This window comes from Sorghum bicolor, chromosome 1 (assembly GCF_000003195.3).
Source record: "Sorghum bicolor cultivar BTx623 chromosome 1, Sorghum_bicolor_NCBIv3, whole genome shotgun sequence".
NCBI classification, from domain to species: Eukaryota; Viridiplantae; Streptophyta; class Magnoliopsida; order Poales; family Poaceae; genus Sorghum; species Sorghum bicolor.
Window position 1 is genome coordinate 72,237,125 of NC_012870.2, and position 18,147 is coordinate 72,255,271.

Genomic DNA, 18,147 nt, shown 5'->3' on the forward strand with positions numbered 1-18,147 from the left:
TGGATTGCATGGTTATCGGATGATCGGATCGTTTCTAATTCTCTACTAGACTACTACACACCAGTGGTCTTTACCAACGATGAACAGTAATTTAAGCTCAGTTTGGAAAGTGTTTGAGAAGGTTATAAGATTATGAAATAAGTCCTTTGATGATTGGCCACTCCCAATTATATGAAGTGGTATGGGAAGAACAATCAAAGGACTTAAATCATTTCTATTTAAAATGAGTTTACGGAATGCCGTACTACAATTCAAGAAATGGGGACTCGAGAATATGCAGGTGTGTCCATGCTCACAGGATCACTAATGAAAAAAAATCATTATGAGACACTAATTCGTCATGGCTTTTTAAAGCTGATTTTTTCTCATACAAGAATCATAAAAAATCATTTTGGTGAGCATGTTAGATCGGATATTCGATGGAAAGTTCCTATCAGGTCATTCGGTTTGGGCCTTGTTTATTTCGAAAAGATTTCGGATTTCGGTATTATAGTATTTTTGTTTTTATTTGACAAATATTATCTAATCATGGACTAACTAGGTTCAAAAGAATCATTTCGTAATTTACAGACAAACTATGCAATTAGTTTTTGTTTTCGTCTATGTCTAATGCTTCATACATGTGCCCCAAGATTTGATGTGATGGACTTGAAAAGTTTTTGGTTTTTGGGTGAACTAAACAAGGCCTTGGAGTGGAGGTCTGATTCTGTAGAAGCTATCCTGTGCACTTTTGGCCTGAGGACAGGATAGTTGTACCCCTTACCACCTCCCTCGGAGCTCTCTTCAGCCACTTTGAAAAAAGAGGCCAAGCATCTACTTCTCTCTACCACTCTAGAAGATTGACACTCGTGAGATTTGAGTTGTGTTTGAGAGGAAAAGTTTGAGATTTGAACCAAATTACCAAGGCCATCACACGGCTTGGAGATCAGATGCTACCTTGGACACTAACACGACCATGCTTGCACTTTCCTATCCACTCTTGTTGCCTTTATCTGGCCGGCTAGTGCACGCAAAGCATTCAAACGAACTACTACACGCCGGCATGCCATACTACACACACAACGACACAAGTGTGGTAACTTCGCTACGATTGAAGTAGTAGGTGGCAGGACAAGCGAGTCCAAGAGTTATCGAGGGACCACCAAAGAGACTTGTTCGCGAGTCCAAGAGTTAGCGAGTCCAAGTATGTTCGCTGGGTCTGAAAAGCTATGATTCCATTATCATTTCATCACCTCCATGCCATTTAAGCAAAGGAAAAAAAAAAAGCTCATCACCTTCAAGATTTCAAGGGCTGCTGTTCGTAGCAGTAGCAGCGTAGTGGAAACTTCCTTCGCCAATCGTCTCGTCTGCGTGAGCTCAATGATAGGATCTGCATTTTTTTGACAGGGTGGTGTTGAGAGTTCGGACAGACAGCATGGAAAGGCTGGTGCCGTCACATGCAGGCACACCACACGGAAACAACCAAACCCAGCAGCTAGCAACGCTCGAATCAAACGACCACGAGAAACACGGAAGTATTCCGTTTAACCGTTCCTCAACGAGATTCGGTGGTTTCATTTCATTTCACAGTCCCTAACAATTTGCGAACAGATCAGATGACCAGCGCTTTCGTTCGTTTCCTAGTTTATTTAGGAGAAAAAAATCACCAGCGAGAAGCTAATTTTGTTTTTGCTATGTGAATGTAAAGATAGTGATCACAACACAAAGGAATGCATGGTAGAATTTTACAGCAAAACAGTGTTGATTTCTTCAGGGATTTTACAAGTTCCACGTGCACAGTAGGACTGTAGGAGTAAACATTAGAATATATCATACGAGATCAGCACCGTTGATTTCCTATCCAGCGGTGCTACGCGCCCAACAGCAGGAGGGAGGATACGAGTTCGTCTTCCTCGAATCCCTCTTTCTTCACCTCCTAGCTCTCTCGTCCTCCGTTCCTCTTCTCCGGCGATTCGAGGATAGTTTTCGCCGGGGGGTGCCTAGAAATCAGCCGTCAGGTGAACCGGGAGGAGTGGTTGCCTGAGGAGGAGGAGGAGGAGATGATCACGCGAGCGAAGCTGGTGGAGCAGCTGCGGGAGCACCAGATCCGGTCGGCCCAGTCCTACTCCGCCGCGCTCGCCGTCTTCTCGCCAAACCCCCACATCTCCTCCAGGTCAGGCTTCCATCAACCTGCTGTCATCTGATTTCCAATTTGGTGCGCTTCACTGTTAGCTTGATGCGTAGGGAGTAGGAATCGATTTGGATTCGCGCTGTAAAGATTGTGCTCATATCGTCCTGTGGATCTAGGCAGGTCCGCATGGGCCTTGATTGCATCTTTTCTGCTTTGTTATTAGTTCCGGTTCACGGGATGTATATGATTAGTTAGAATTATACGTAAGAAACATAGAACACTTGTCAATTCAGGGCTTAATTGGACAGACAGAAGATGACCACGCAGGCATAATCTCGTGCAAAAAAATGTTACTACTATAAAACCTATATTTGGGTTACTTTGAAGGTCTGAATTGTTGAGAAACGTTGGCATGAATTTCTCTCTCTAAGTACTACTATCAATCTCTATGTCATGTTAGATTGCTAGCTGGGAGCTTGCTATGGGTATAAGATAAAGGACAGGGTTACTGCTTATTCAGACAATACAATAGCTGCTGTGCTTGTTGACATTTGAGTCGACATATGAATTGTTTCTTGAGTGCAACTCTCACTAACTTAAATACTGTTAAACCATGCGCGTTGTTTGATGGCTTCTTCAGTTGCTGAAGAAATGGAATTCTTGAACCTAAAAAGAAATAGGAACAAAATAGACACCGCCACCACCGTTTGGAAAGAACTCTGTGTAGGCTTGCTCTTTGTCAAACTCCAATTGAGCCAGCTTACATTGATTCAAGTAGACAGGTAGGGCGCTAAGGTTAGTTAGGCCAGCCAACTGGCCTGTCTGCCCAAAGCTCCTGGTTTAAGCTGCACCAAGCCTGTTGATCACAGGTTGGGTGCTCAATTTCTCCAGGTCTGACTTGGACCACTTCACTTAGATCCATAGACCCAGAATATATTGTATGTTGGTATTCCTGTATAGGTTAGCACTAATAATCTGCATCCATTTTAAGTAAATAAATGTAACAGAGGATTTTCTAAGATGACACAGGATGTCATGTTGGAAACTTGAATCAACATTTCAAGGGCATTGCTGTACCCATTGTTGGTAGGGGTAAAACTTCTCTGTTCCTGCAATGTGACAGCATTTGTCAGGTCGACACCTTGCTGTTGTGCCTCACCTTTTCCATGCATGCAAATCTGTGGATATTGGCATGCATGGATAAGAAGTTATGGTAAGCTACGCTAAGTCTATGATCTTGCTAGATAAGCAACCATGATGCCACATGAGGCCACCTAGGTTGAATGGAAAAACACCAATGTCATGCTCACACAACTCCTAGGGAGCACCCTTTAAGGTGAAATGGAAAACAGGAGGGTTCCTCACTTCTCCACATTTAGTCAAATGAATAAGGTTTTCTAATGCTGTTTCAACTGTCAAATAATGGGAAAAAGAACAGAACTAAAGGAGCGTCATTTTTCATGTTGACAGAAATGTAATGGAACTCAGTGTCAGACATATGAACATGTGACGAAAGACTAAGCAAAATGTCCTGCTAGTAATAAAATTCCCTTTATGAGCAAAGCTAGGGCAACGTTTTTCTCCCCTTCTACTTGAGTTCTCTCAGTAAATATGTACTCCATCTGTTCCAAAATGTAGGGTTTTTTTTTCAACGTGTCTTGTATGTTCTTGATTATACACAGAATTCTGCCCTTCATTTCTGAACTCTGAGCATACAGGGTAACGAGGCCAGCAAAACCTACTTCTCATTCCTGCATGTCTTTTTTTGAAGGCCAATTATGAATGTTCCCTTGTTTTTTTTCAACTTTGTTATTTTACCCTCGTTTTTTAATCTGAAGCCACCATTCACCCCTGTTTAGGCTCTGTTAGCTAAAGGCTGCATGAATGAATTGAAGAAAAATAAATAATAAAAAGGTTAAAAGACGACACTAACCCCTGACCTTATCCTAACCCTCCCGGTTTCCGCCGATGGTTGATTAAGCGTGTGCAACTTGTTAAGGTTTTCTTAGATTTGAAATATTTGCAAATTTTGCTGTAAAAATTCTTTCAAAATGCTGTCCAGATATTTGATGCCAAAATAGAGGTCAAATCAAAGATTAGTACAAAAACTTAGCGGCAAATTCACATGGGACAACTAGTCTCTTTTTTTCCCCTAAACTGACACAACTCCTCTAAACGGAACAGTGGTAAACTCTGTCTTTGTTTTTAAAAAGCAGAGGCGAAAATACATAGTTAAATAAATGAGGGCAAATCCACAATTAGACTTTAAAACAGGGGTAAGAACACAAGAGCCCTAGTAGTAAAAGCCCATTCACGTCAACCTGAGTAACACCAAATGATCTGCATTTAACACATTTTCTTGCATTTGTGTGGATTTGCATGTCTTGATGTCCTCGGTGCTAGACTACTAAACCATCCAATTAATCACTCACCGAAAGTAAACTATTTTTATTTAGTAATTTAGTATCATAAATAACTTCTGCATTGTTTGCACATTAATCTGGATAGTGGAAAATGTCATTGACATAAACAATTATCCCCTCCTGCTCCTCGCTTTTTTCATGGTGTCATTGTGTGGTTTTTCAATGTAGAATATGTTGTTTGACTGCGTATCAGTCTGTATACTCTACGTTTATTATGCTCATTGTGACAGTGATATACCAAATATCTGCTCACTACATGTGGGCAATAGGGAAGCCAGTGAACAATGTTAAAACGGTGCTTTTTCAACACTGCAATGTCTGATGTGAAACTTATTTGTCTATGTCTGGGAACATATGTACTTAGTGAGTGAAGCATCGTTAATTTCTCTCTATGCAGTGTTGTTACATTCGTCACAGATGAGTCTTCAGTTACATGCTAGGGAAATTTTGATGTGGGACATTGAACAAACATGATATTGAATTGGTCAGTTCACACTGATATTGCCAAAATTTTGCTAGGTGGCATTATGAAATCACGGTCATTTGTCGTAGGACACCGCAACGAATTTTTTCCCTCAGATCTAAGGAGAGAAAAGTTAGGGAAGATGTCCTGTTTGCCTTGTCTTCATCTCCTTTCTGTCACTCTTATCATGCTGTAGTCCCTCCACCACTTAGCTTGCGTGCGAGCCACTGCTTGTGTGACTAACCTGTGAACTATAAAAAATACTTGTGATGAGACAAGCATCAAGCTGAGTTGATCTTACCCCAGGTCCAAACATTAGCAAATAGCTTGAGTAGAGCATCACATTTATGAGCTGCAACTGCAAGTTGCAACATTATCTGGAATTTGGAAAACAGCTGGTGATTGAGCTCCACTAATCTCCTGCAAAGTTACCAACCCACATGCTTTCATTTTTCAAATGAGCCTACGGCGGTGCAGGTCTCAGTCAACTTCATTTAGGTGTTCTCCATGTCCGCTGTAGCCAGCGGAGACCAGGGCGCCATAGTGGCCTCAATGCGCAATGGCTTCGCGAGGGTGCTGATGCTGTACTACCTAGTGATCCGCTGCATCATGAATGTGAGCCCCAAGGAGCCACTACACCGGCCAGGGTGTTTCGTGTAGGCTGCCGTGAACTGTGCCTTGGCCAACGTGAACTACATGTCTACATCAGCAGCTCATCCCCAACCCCAACCCAAGGGAGTTCGATGGGTAGGGTGCGGTGCAGTTTCTCAAGGCGGCGGGTGAGATGGAGCAAAGGCTGCCAGCACCATCCACGATGGTGTCAGAAGAGCATGACAAATATGACGAAGACAAGGGCAAAAAGGACATTTTCTATATCTTTTCACTCCTTGGATCTGAGAAATTAATAAAATAATTATTGTGATGTCTTACGTTCATGGTAGTTTGGCGTTAGCGATGTGAACTGGCCAATATCATGTTCGATGTCCCACAACAAAATTTCCTTACCTGCTACGATATATGCTAAGCAATCGTCTTAAGTATCCCTTTCTACAACTTTTGCAGCACGCTAGCATTCTTCATAGAAGAGTCTGGTCACTACTGCATTGATGGCCACAAGTCATAAGTCACTACTGCATTGATCCTTGTAACCAGCAGAGTTAGCTTATTTTATTGATGATGAATTTCTTTGTTTTTTATTATAACAAAGGAATACATTGTATCATCAGCTATTCAGCTTCCCTGTCCTGAAGCATATTGCATTTGGTAGCTTCCGAAACAAATGTCTGAACTTAGCTCTTTTTCGTTGTAAAATAATATATCTGCTTCCTGATGTAGCGTCAAGACTATGTGTTCGAGGAAAAAAATGTTTTGCCAAGTGATATCACAAGAAAGAATATGTTTAATTTTCTCCATTGCATTTTATAAATGTGGCATCTTTTAAATATCTATTTGGATCAACTGTCCCTAAATGTACAAATGTAATAGAAAGATGATGGTTAATGATAGAGTATACTTAACATCAATTAGATTTAGTATTTCCTATAAAATCCTTGATTTAATCTTTGCAAATGACCTAATGTAAATGTTTTGGTTAGTGTAAAAGCAATTTATGTTGGTTGTTTTAATCCTGTTTGTGCCTGAGCTGTGGAGCTAAGTGTAATTGCTCTTGCATTTAGTCAGCTTTTAATCAGTGTTACTTAAATTCTTTCTTCTTTTTCTTTTTCACAGGAGAGATCTCAAGGTTGCTCTCATCTATGCGGTCTTGTTTTGTTTTCTCATGGTGTCCTGCTACGTTGGCCTTTACTTGAAATGGTTCAGACTTTCAGCCATGTTTGTAATTTTCGGAATCCTTCTTCCAGTAAGCCTCAAAATCTCTAGGCATAGAAGGCTGAAGAGGAAAAGAGAGAGGAGATTGTTGTTACCACTGTCCATGTGAATATATTTTTGATATCTTGTAACATTCTAGTAAAAGTTGGCCAACTACAGATAGGAAATTGTCGGCAGATTAACTCAATTTACAGCCCCAGCTTACACTTTCCAAAATGTTGTATGCATCACCTGTTGTGCTATTGCGCACATGTGTGTGCCGACACTCGAGTTTTTTTGCCCCTTTTGTGTTCATCAAACTTCGTCCGTTGAAAGACGATGCATCATGTTGGAGTTTCTGACGGCAAATCTTGGACAAATCTCGTACTTAGTAGCTTGTTTGTCCAGTGCATTTTTTGGTGGCCGCAATCATGTCGAAAGAAAATGCATGCTGTGGCGTCAGTTGGAATTACTCCTTGTTCAGTGTACTTGGTGAGTCGCTTTGCCAGTTCTAGCCTTACAATATGTGAATGCGATGCCAAATGCTACGAACTCGTGCTAATTTAGATCATTGTAGGGTTATGTTTTGCAAGACTACAGCACGCATGCATACATAGTCCCAAAACTTTCGACACAACATGGTTGGAAAATCATCGCTAGTGCTCTTGATAGGTGAAATTCGTGCGAAATGGCGATGCGTTCTTTCAGTATCAGTTTTTGCGATGTCGGCCTAACATCCACTGTAGAGCGGTACTGCAACCTCAATCGTTTGCCGACATCGTTTCCGCAGTCTATCTTGTTTGCCGGTCGCTTAGCTTTCTGTTGAGTGTCTCGAGACCGGAGGACCAGCTGGTAAAGGCAAGCAACCCCAGGACGAGGATAACTTTTACAACATTACCTATCGGTTGAGCCAAAAACAGTTCAGTTGAGACGCACTGTTGCTGCTCCGACCTCCGATAGATTAAGCTACTAGCTAGCTGACCGACCGTGCCTGCTAAGAGATCTTTTTCACTGGTTCGGCACAGCACCACTGATGAAGTGACGCTGTCTTGTAATAAACTGTCTTGCAACAGCGAGACTGACTGACTGACTGACGATCCCCGGCGTCTCCGTGGTCATTGCCGGACGAGCCTATTCATTTCCCGGCACGCTGTTCCCGCTGGCTCATCGACCGACAGTTCGTTCGTCTGGCACTCTCGCGAGCTGCCGCCGGCACAGGTCACGAGCGAAACGGCCGAAGTGTGTGGGCCGCGCGCGCGGGGCGAGTCGGGGTCTCGGGGAAGGATTCCACTCCATCCATCCCACCCACGGTCCAGGGTTTGCATTGGCCGCGGAACGGCAGCCCACGCCCCACAAACCCCCCGGGCTGAGCCTGAGCGCACACACGAATTCGTTTGCTCGCGACCGACCAGTCGATCAGCCAGAGCCAGGGCCGCTGCCGCTGCTGCACCGCACCGCACGCCTGTGCTTGCGCCCACCAAGATGGGGGGGGGGGGGGGGGGGGGGGGGGGGGTCTCATGGCCATCATCATTCATCACCACGAAAATCTATTGCGGGTGTGGCCCGGTGGACGCCCCTGCTCGTGCGCAGCAGCCTTTTGACCACAAGACGCTGTAGACTGCGGTGCAGAGAGAGGCCCGGCCGGGCCTCCAAAACCCTTCCCAAGTGAGGCAGTGACATTTCTTACCACAAGTGGGTGGTTTTGTCATCCACCCAGGGACTGAGGGAGGCATGCCAGCATAGGCATAGCATCTTTGTCATGCCATCCTCCTTGACCTTGCGGAGGTATACAGTCAGAGTTTCAGATTTCAGACTCGCCGGAGACAAACAAGCGCGAAATATCTGGTCTCTGTTTAGTTCCCGCACGTGCATGCATACGTTCCGTGGTTGCGTATTTGACCTGCAGGCAGTCTCGTGTGCACTACCGCACGTCCGCACTGCCCTGGCCCTGATCCGGCGCAACCTACCCAGGCATGCAAGCATGAGAGTGAGAGCGTACTCATTGTGTACGCACCACCGGGCTCTATAGTTTAAGCAGCAGCTAGTAGCTTTGCTGCCCCTGCACTTGCAACGCACGCCCCATTCGCCACGCTTTTCTGCCACTACTAGCTAGGCTGCTGCGCTTTGGACCTCTCCCGGCAACGCGTCCACTACTCGCTCTCTGCCCAATGCAAGGTGGGCCGCAGATGAGCCTGCCTGCCCGCTTCTTTTCTCGCAGGAAAAAAAAAGGCCTGGCCCCTATAGCAAAGGCCACGTCCGTTTCTTCAATCAACGTTGCACGAGCGCACGACGGCACGAGCCTGTATATATATACTACTTACTTAGGAGTACTTATTATACTTACGTTATTATTACTTATTACTAGAAGATTACCCGATGCACTATGACTTCCGATCAAGCACTACTAGCATGCAGTGGCAACCTTTTCACCATAGAATTGTTGCCCACGCCACATCCACAGCGCCAACGTGCAGTGTCCGTCGCTGTCGTAAGAGCCCCTGCGTTCGCGTGTTCTCGTCCGAAAGCTCCTGCTGCTGCCGGCACCAAGGGCATGGTATCTTGCGGCGGCCCGGCGGGTTAGCGAAAAGTATAGGCCATCTAGTCGATCGTGCCGCACGAGTGCCCGATCGATGGGTGCTCGCCACCAAATGAGGCCTTGACAGGTGCCCGCGCAGCGAATGATGGCGGCAATTCCGCACTCGATCGGGAGACCAGAGCAGCGTCTTCGTCCGACCGCGCAACCTTTTCGTCGTCTACATACTCTAAATGGTGTTAGCATTTTCGTCTTATTTTAAAATTATTATCCAATTATAGACTAATTAGGTTTAAAAGATTCATCTCACAAATTACTCTCTATAGCTCTATATCTAATACTCTATGCATGTATCCAAACATTATTCAATATGACGAACGGTAAAGTTTACCGGAGGAAACTAAACACCCCCTAACCTCTGCTGGTCACATCCTGCGCGGACGACGACGCAATAAACTAATCAGCCCTAATGCGAAGCTCATCGAGTTGCTCGTTGATCCTAGTCGCCATGTTGTCTGTCGAGCAGTCGACACATCTTCGTGCACTCGCGTACGTAGTTGCATTTTTAGGTAAGGAAATCAAAAGGGGGCTACTAGCTAGTAGCCTAGCTAGCCAGTAGCAAAGTTGGAGTTGGAGCCCTCCTTTTCCTTCGTCGTCGCCCGGCAACATCTTTTGTGTTGATGCACATTCATGATGCCCGGCCAGAGACATCAAGACATCTTTCCCGGGCTCTGCTGTGCTGTTCTATTTCCTTAATTACTCCCCGACTTTTTTTAGCCTGTTTGTATATAGTAGTTGCCAGCCAAAGGTTTGCCGACATGTCGTCTAGTAAAATCAGATCAGATCAACGTGAAATCAAACATAATCAGGTACTGTTCGATTGCTTGCAGAAAGCAGGTCAGCCTGAACAGCCTCAACAAGCAACTGGGCTTTCAAGGGGATAAGGAAAACAAAACACACAGTTCAGTATTTGCGCTGGAAGCCTGGAACCCTTATCTTTTGCTGATCCTACTCTCAGATCAGACCTCATAAATTAGTCGTCGCTTTTTCTCTCTCTGAATTTTTGCAGCATACTATGATCAACGAGCATAGTATAGATAAGCATTGTTGTAAGGCCCAAGGACGACACGCACAGCACTCATGGGGTCCGGCCGGTCATAAGAAATGATGCAAAAGATGTGTAATCCATATCCATGCAATGGCATGCCTCCTTTTTCCAGTCAAAGGGCTTTCGTTCGTTGGCCATCCCTACGCATGGCACTGTGCGAGCTTTTGTCCATGTCCATGCACATTTTTAGTACAGAGATAGTACAAGCACTGCTGTGTAATCATATCCTGCTGCACGGTCATCTGGCTGTATAGCATGTATTCAGGGAGGAAGAGATGTGGAGAAGAAAAGGCCAACAGTGCAGGCGAGTAAAAACCGTCGACAGGATCATAAGGTGATGGCCACAAGACGACGCTAAGAGCCAGTGCCGGTGCTTACCTTTTTCATCCGAGAAAGCCTTATACAGTTGTGTGTTCTATACATAAAACTCTCGGCCTCACCCAATGGCTTGCTGGTACAGGTAAGGATCATCCAACGCAGTACTCCTAAACAGTGCATGCAGCAATATCTCCTTTCGTCTTGAAGCATTTAAAAATGGTCCGACAATGAATTATTAGCTAGCACATTTGTAGAAGAAATGATCGCCCTTCTAATCCAGTGGAACAGTACTTGTATCATATATGTAGACTAGCTAGATGACCAAAGCAAGGACAAAAAGAGCGACAACAAAGTTCCACCAGCCAGCATCTGTTTGGAGCCTTGGACAGAGAACTAGTGCAATTAACATGGACCTTGTGGTCTATAATTTAAGGAATCAAGCAAGTACATGCATGCTACCTCAATTAGCATATATACATGGATCTTAGCTAAGCTAAACTTAAATTAAACTTGAAGAAGGGTACAGAATTTGGCGGTTGGAGCTTTAATATGGCATTTTGTCCGCAAAGTTTTGAACGTGTGTGAACAAGAGAAAAACTATCATGATTAGTTGTGAGGTTCACGATCGCCCTCCGATGGAACAACAGTGGACAGTGTCAAGGAACAAATCTGTCCCCAGCGCGCGCGGCAGCAGAACGGGCGCGATCGCTCAATCACGTACGGGATCAGGCGATCCGCCTGCAGACTGCAGTGGTGAGTCCGTTGCCGTGCTGTACGTACGATCTGTATCAGTCTGCTAGCAGACGCAGTCCGCTACGCAACGCGTCCACTGTACGCGTGCGCATGCACCATCCGCATCCAATCCGATCCGTCCGCCGGAGCTAGGACACAGTACACGTCACGAGAGGGCCCCAGGCCCAATGATACGCAGGACCGGTAGCTCTCGGCTCCATGAATAGCGAGCGTGGTGGCCCGCGTGTGCATATGGTACGGGTACGGCCAGCCAGCTGCATTTTATGCGCTAAAGGCCCGCCCCTGCCATGCCTCCGCAAGATCTGCAGCCCGATCTGGCCCGGAGACAGGGACGTTGCGATCCCGCGCGCGCCGTACGACGTGGCGTGGTCAAGCGCCCTGAGTCCCTGACGACCCCCTCCGCGGAAACGAGGCTGCTTGGCTGCTGGCGCGTCGCTTTCCCCCGGCGCACGTCGGGGTCGCCGCGCCTGTTCATTCGCTGGCACGTCCTGCTGGGCTGGACGACGCCTGGACCCCCGCCCGGCCGCTCCCCGCCGATCCACTGATGGATCCTCCCGGGAGGATCCGCGCGGCGCGGAAGATTTTGGCTGGCTCCGCGCGCGCGCGCGCACGGTTGGGCAGGGACAGCGAGGGAAAAAGAAAGGAAATTGGCGAGGCGCAGGGCAGGCGCGCCGGCGTGTCCGATCGATCCTCACCTCACGTGCGTCACCGAGTGCGTGCGCGCGTGACGGCGACGCGCGCGGCCGGAGAGCGACGTGGATATGGCCATACGGGGAGGCCCATGCGACCGACGCATAGCGGCAACATCAACTGCTGTGCTGCTCCATCTCCCCCGGCCGGCCTATACCTCGCGCGCGCGCGTTGGCCGCACCCGCACCGCAGCCTGCCTGTGTCAGCTGCCTCTCCGCCATCCATCGGTCGGTCCTCGTTAGGTTCCATCCGGGCCTGTCCGACTGTCCGTCAGCTTAGCTCTCTCGATCGGGTCCCTCATCAGCTCGGGATCAATCCGTCACGTCGCACGAGCAGTAATGGTTGGGACGGAGGGGAGTAGACCAGAGGACGATGCACGCATCATGGGGGCGAGTGAACGAGGAATTAAGCCACAGGACGGAACTACTCCTACTCTCTACTCTTCCAAGCATGGAACTCTCCGGTGTGCTGTTGACTTCCACACCTGATCATTGAGAGCGTTTCCGTGCTCAGACAGTACGTCAGACCGAGCCAAAGCCAACCAGAACAACTGTACCAAGCACCACGTTCCAGTGCAACGCCTGCCTCCTCTACACCTGCATGCGGCTGCCGCGTGCGGAGGAGCAGCTAGCGATCGCCATGGAAAAAGGGTAAAAGTTGCGTGCGTGAAATACTGATGGAATGCCCATCACGGCCCACGACCCACACAGTACGAGTAGTTCGTCGTACAAGTTGTATATTGTTGACCAGGGATCAGGGATGCGTGCATCATCCATGCATCCTGCTCTGCAAGATTCGCCAATAGCTGCTCTGGATTCATGTCAGTGCACATCTGCTTTGCCGTCCTGCGACTGCGAGTGGACCTGCTTCCTCCTCCTAGCAAGAAGAATTGCAGGGAAGGACCACAACACAAGAACGTCTTTTAATGGAACCTCTTCAAATTTGGAGTCTCCACCCTACCTCAAAATGGCCCTTTTTGGGGATATTCGAAAAGAAGAGGTTGGCACAATGATGCCGTCAAATATCATTATTTCACCCCTTCTGTATTCTAGAGTTTTTTTTTTCTCAAAAGATACGGCAAGAGATTCAGTAATACAAGGAGGGACTATGCATGTGGTTATGTCACTAAATGAATAGACACCGAAAGTTAAGCTACTCCGAATGGAAAAATTAAACCTCTGCGTAGCACTAGGCAAAGAACAACAACGGATGTGGCATCATCTGTTGAATTTGAAACATGCATCCACGCACGCCCTCGGCTCTATTATCCCCACGTAACCTTGCTATATATGTTTCACTTGCATATATAGGAGTTTTTTTTTTTAATGACAAAAGCTAGCACCATCCCAGGACAATAAAGTTAGGCCCAACGCTGAGAGAGAGGGACTGTTGAGGCCGTTTTCAACTGTAGGCACGCACACGGCTTAGCAACGCCAGCGCTTTCCGACACAACATGGCCGGAACCGATAGATTTCGAGCTCGTCGTGTTGCACCTGCCCACGTAAACGAATGGACGCCCCCAAGCTTTTCCAACTGAGCAGCTGCACCTGCACCACCCTTATCTGCGGACCCGAGCGAGACGCGGCCGGCCCCGTATCTGCATATGGAACGTGAAGCCGTGGTTGAGCCAGCAGGTATACATTCCCGGCCGCCGGCCGGCCGGTGCTGCTCGCCGTCGCTGGCCATGGTGGTCCATGGATCGACAAGGAAACAAGAACAGCGAGAGACATATCGATCTCCACCATGTGTGAAAGATCAGACTGACGACTGTCCGATCCGAGGCCAGGCGTCGACGACGTAGCTAGCTGCTAGTCGTCGCTAGATATGTATGATATACTTTTTTATGTGTTGCACACGGCCGGCGTCTCTTTCAGTCTGGGTGTTGTTGTCTGGCGCCAGGAGATGGTGGCTCTAATAAGCCTCCTTCCTGTTTTGTTTGTATATATCTACCACTAGTCAGTGCGACTACGGAGCAGTGGCCAACCGGGAAACGTAAGAGGCCATAGAACGCCTCCGTGGCGTCGTCCTCCAGTGAGTCTCTACGCAGCCGCTACCGCTTCAATTTGTTCCTGTACAAGATAAGCACGCATGTGTTCGATAAGGAAAATGGACGAAGACGCACCACTAGATATTTCAGAATCTGCCTGCCTGGAGGCTGGAGCTGTGGATGATCGTCCATTATTTCTCAATTTTATGTAATCATATATATATATATATACTCCGTTTTGCTCGATGCTAACAGATTTCCTAGGTGTATGTGCGTTTTGTTTGGCTATCGTAGCGATAGCACTCTCTCTGTCTCTCTTTGCTCCAAATCACTTTAGCTATCGTCGTCGTCAATCAAAAGTTATCAATTTCTTTTAGCATTGAGAAAAATTTGTAGAATAGTATATCGACATCTATCTATATAGTATAAAATCTATCCCATTAAATTTTCATACAATGTGTCATAAGTAGTTCATTCCGTAGATATTGTTACATTTTTGTAAATTTGAGTGAAGTAGAGAATTTTAATTTAGGACCCTAAACTTCTAGAAGAATTGGTTTGATCTTCTTCATGCGCTTCGTTTGAGAGTGTCGACAGATCTTTCGACTCTTCGCAGCGGGAATATACTGGTACTGGCTCCTATTCCACGATATATAAGGTCCGCCATCTGATTCACCCCGATTACAAGAGTCCTCCGACTCCTCCATTATTTGAAGATTGGAAAACTTCCTTCCTTGGCACAAGGTCCGCAACAACAAAGATGGTAATTCCCTTTGCGGATCCTTTCGACTCCTATCTCACCCGAGCATTTAGTCACACCGATTCTTCGCACATACGAACTGTGAAATCCTACTGAATCTGAAAAAGGGCTTTACCTTTAGCCGGATTCTCTCTATGCGAGACATGCAAACAAGGCCAATTTTAATGGGACTTTCATATCACTGTTTTTGAGACTTCCAGCTACAATATAAACAAGTTTTATCCTTAAAACTCATTCCATCATATAGAATTTTTATCATATTCCATCTGTCCCCTTTTAATCATCGTTGGAGTGACAGTGTCATGTCCTCAAATATTCGTCCTTGGCTCGCAACACCTTAGGCCATAGCCCAGTCTCATACAACACAGTGCAGTCCACTCGCAGCCTTATCCCTTCCCTCCACTCAGATCTCACCCACACAAACATTAATGGCAGTACATTCCAAAACTGCAGAACATCTTGTTACTAAGGGTGTTTAGGTTATTATCTCCATCTTAATTCTTGTGCCATCTCCCTAGCGATAATTAAAAGAGGACAGAGTGAGTACCTTAGACTATTGTTGCTATGGTCTGAATACATCTAGTTACTGATATAACTAATCTAGGTTATTATAGCAAGCTGTGTAGCTGGCATGACCTGTGGAAGATACCTAGTAGTAGCCGGATCGCCGGAAGAGATGATGAGGCTTTTGGCGGTGGAACCAGCGTCGTTTCCAGGCTCAACCAGAGGCGCGTCGTTTGCTCTTCCGTCACGCTGCGCCGTGCCCGTGCCGCTCGGATTGGATCGCATGCTTCCGATCAAAGTTTCGTCGTCGATCTTGTCAGAGCATCAGGCCAGCTGCTGCTGCCGCTGGAATCATGGGTCCGGGGCGCGCAGGCACACGGCATGATTGCACGTAGCGGCGAGAGCAATCGATGAGTTCTGATTTGATGCGGGTTGAGATCAGTCGGCCTCGCGAGTCGAGTCACGCACCAACTGATTGGTACGACCGCGTGCCTGCGACGGGGCCTCGCGGTTTTGTTCTTACACTGCCCAGGATCGCGACCTGACGGCGCCCCAGAAAAGGAGATTCGTTTCCACGGATGGATGGATGCCCCGGCATGTGATCGCCCAAGTACCCCTTTTTTTTCTTTTTTCTTTTTTAAAAAAAAACAAGTACCCTTGTTTATACTACTTCGTTTATTTTGACTAGAGGAGATGAGCATATTATATAAGAGAGTCTGGTGGCATCACCAGAAAACACTTCAAATCCGTTATGCAGTGTGATGGCGAGAAAACAGAGTATATACTCCACTTCAGATTTGCTTGGACGTCCTTTACTTGCTAAAACAAATGTAATAAAGGAAAAAACAACTGCCACTTCGTTTTCGTTGTTGCTTATGATGTTTCCAGGGCACTGCATCTATGTCATTCACATTTCTTTAAAGTGGTGCCACGTATCTTTTCTGGCATATGACTGAAGAAAGGGACAAGGAAGTTTTATCTTTACAGACATACTGACATACAATTTGTGTTTGATATTTATGGCCATGAAGCCATGCAGAAACTTTGGGTCATTATCAATTATCATAGATACAAGGTATGCGACAATTCATTAGCTCCAAGTTCTTAAGAGATAACACAAAAGTACTATAAACACCCTAGAACGACTTGCAGACACATACATCCTTGTTCTTTGTTCAAGCACCTCCAAAAGACTAAAGACTCATTCCGTGCATCCCCTCACGTGCTCTGCAGCCGGAGCCAAAGCTCTTCGGGTGAAGCTAGCTTGTGCGGCTCCGCATATGTATGCGAAAATGGCTCTAGTGCACAGAGCCAATGTAAACTCTGTGTGAGAGCTGCACCAAATGGGCCTTAAGCTAGAAGATGTTGAGTGATAGAATCATCATAGGCCTTGTTTAGTTCCAAAAAAAAACAAAAACTTTTCAAAATTCTCTGTTACATCGATTCTTACGGCACATGCATAGAACATTAAATATAGATGAAAATAAAAACTAATTGCATAGTTTACCTGTAAATCGCGAGACGAATCTTTTAAGCCTAGTTATTCCATAATTAGACAATGTTTGACAAATAAAAACGAAAATGTTACAGTAGCGAAATTTTAAAAAATTTCGTAACTAAACAAGGCCATAGATACATCGTCGTTGAGTGACACGTTATCTACCATATAAAAAATAATAACGTCATAGAGTTACCAGATTTTTTTTAAAAAAAAAAATACAAACGATCAAAACTCATCGGTGGACATGTTCTACTTCTGTACCTTTACAAATCTAACTAATTAGTACACTTAGCTCGTGCACTATCCTTATATTTATATATGATATGATGAGAGTACGATAACTTTATAAACAAGTGCCATGATACAGTAGCTTGACCGATCAAAGTTGTCTTAATCAATAGCCCTGCTGTATGCTGTGGAGAAAATTACCCAGTACCAAAGTCCCAGCGAGGTGGGCTCCATGGATACGACCAGAGACTAGTGTGAAGCAAAACAAGAGCATGCTAAAAAAAAGGAAAACACGGAGAAAAAGTTAACTCCTCCAGTCTAGTAGTGCGGGAAATCCATCCTCTTTGATGGCAAGGCACGACCTGCTGACATCGCCACACGTGTGGTCGTTCCGTGGGGCCCGGACCGTCGTATCATTAGCTCTGCACGTGTCGAGCTACCAGTGGGCAGGGGCGCCACGGACGGGTGCTTTGGTCGTGGAGTATCCCCTTGGCCGGAGGGGACGTCACTCGCCGGAGGTGCAGGTGCACACCAACGCCGTTTCGCTCCTGCTTTGTTTCTAGCGCGCCGGACGGAAACGGTGATGAAGCCCGATAATGATTTGGGTATCGTTTTCGCAAACAAGTGTAAGAAACAAAATGGGGTCGCAAATCTAGTAGGATGGTCAATACTGATAATCAGGATGGACCATGGACAGTAATCGCTTCACACGAATCCTATGTTAGACATAGTGTATATCTAACTGTATAATAAAAATTATGTATATGAAGCCAAAATATCTTGTATTTTTTCTAAGAATTACACGATATATGAAATGGAGGAAACAAAGAACACGTCTAAAAATCTTTTTAAAACTCATCTTGTAAGTCAACATTTAGGGAATCATTTAAATAAAATTTCCTATGTATATCTTTTCACACTTTAATGACTTTTTTGTATCTTGTGAGTATTTTACATAGCCAA

The 18,147-nt window shown here is 45.9% G+C and overlaps 1 protein-coding gene across 1 annotated transcript; it reads left to right on the forward strand.

Annotated features, from left to right (window-relative positions):
- Window positions 1,829-7,182, forward strand: LOC8085242. The gene is made up of 2 exons (XM_002465556.2): window positions 1,829-2,152; window positions 6,725-7,182. Exons 1-2 carry the CDS (start codon window positions 2,040-2,042, stop codon window positions 6,930-6,932), a joined length of 321 nt encoding a protein of 106 aa, XP_002465601.1. The 5' UTR covers window positions 1,829-2,039; the 3' UTR covers window positions 6,933-7,182.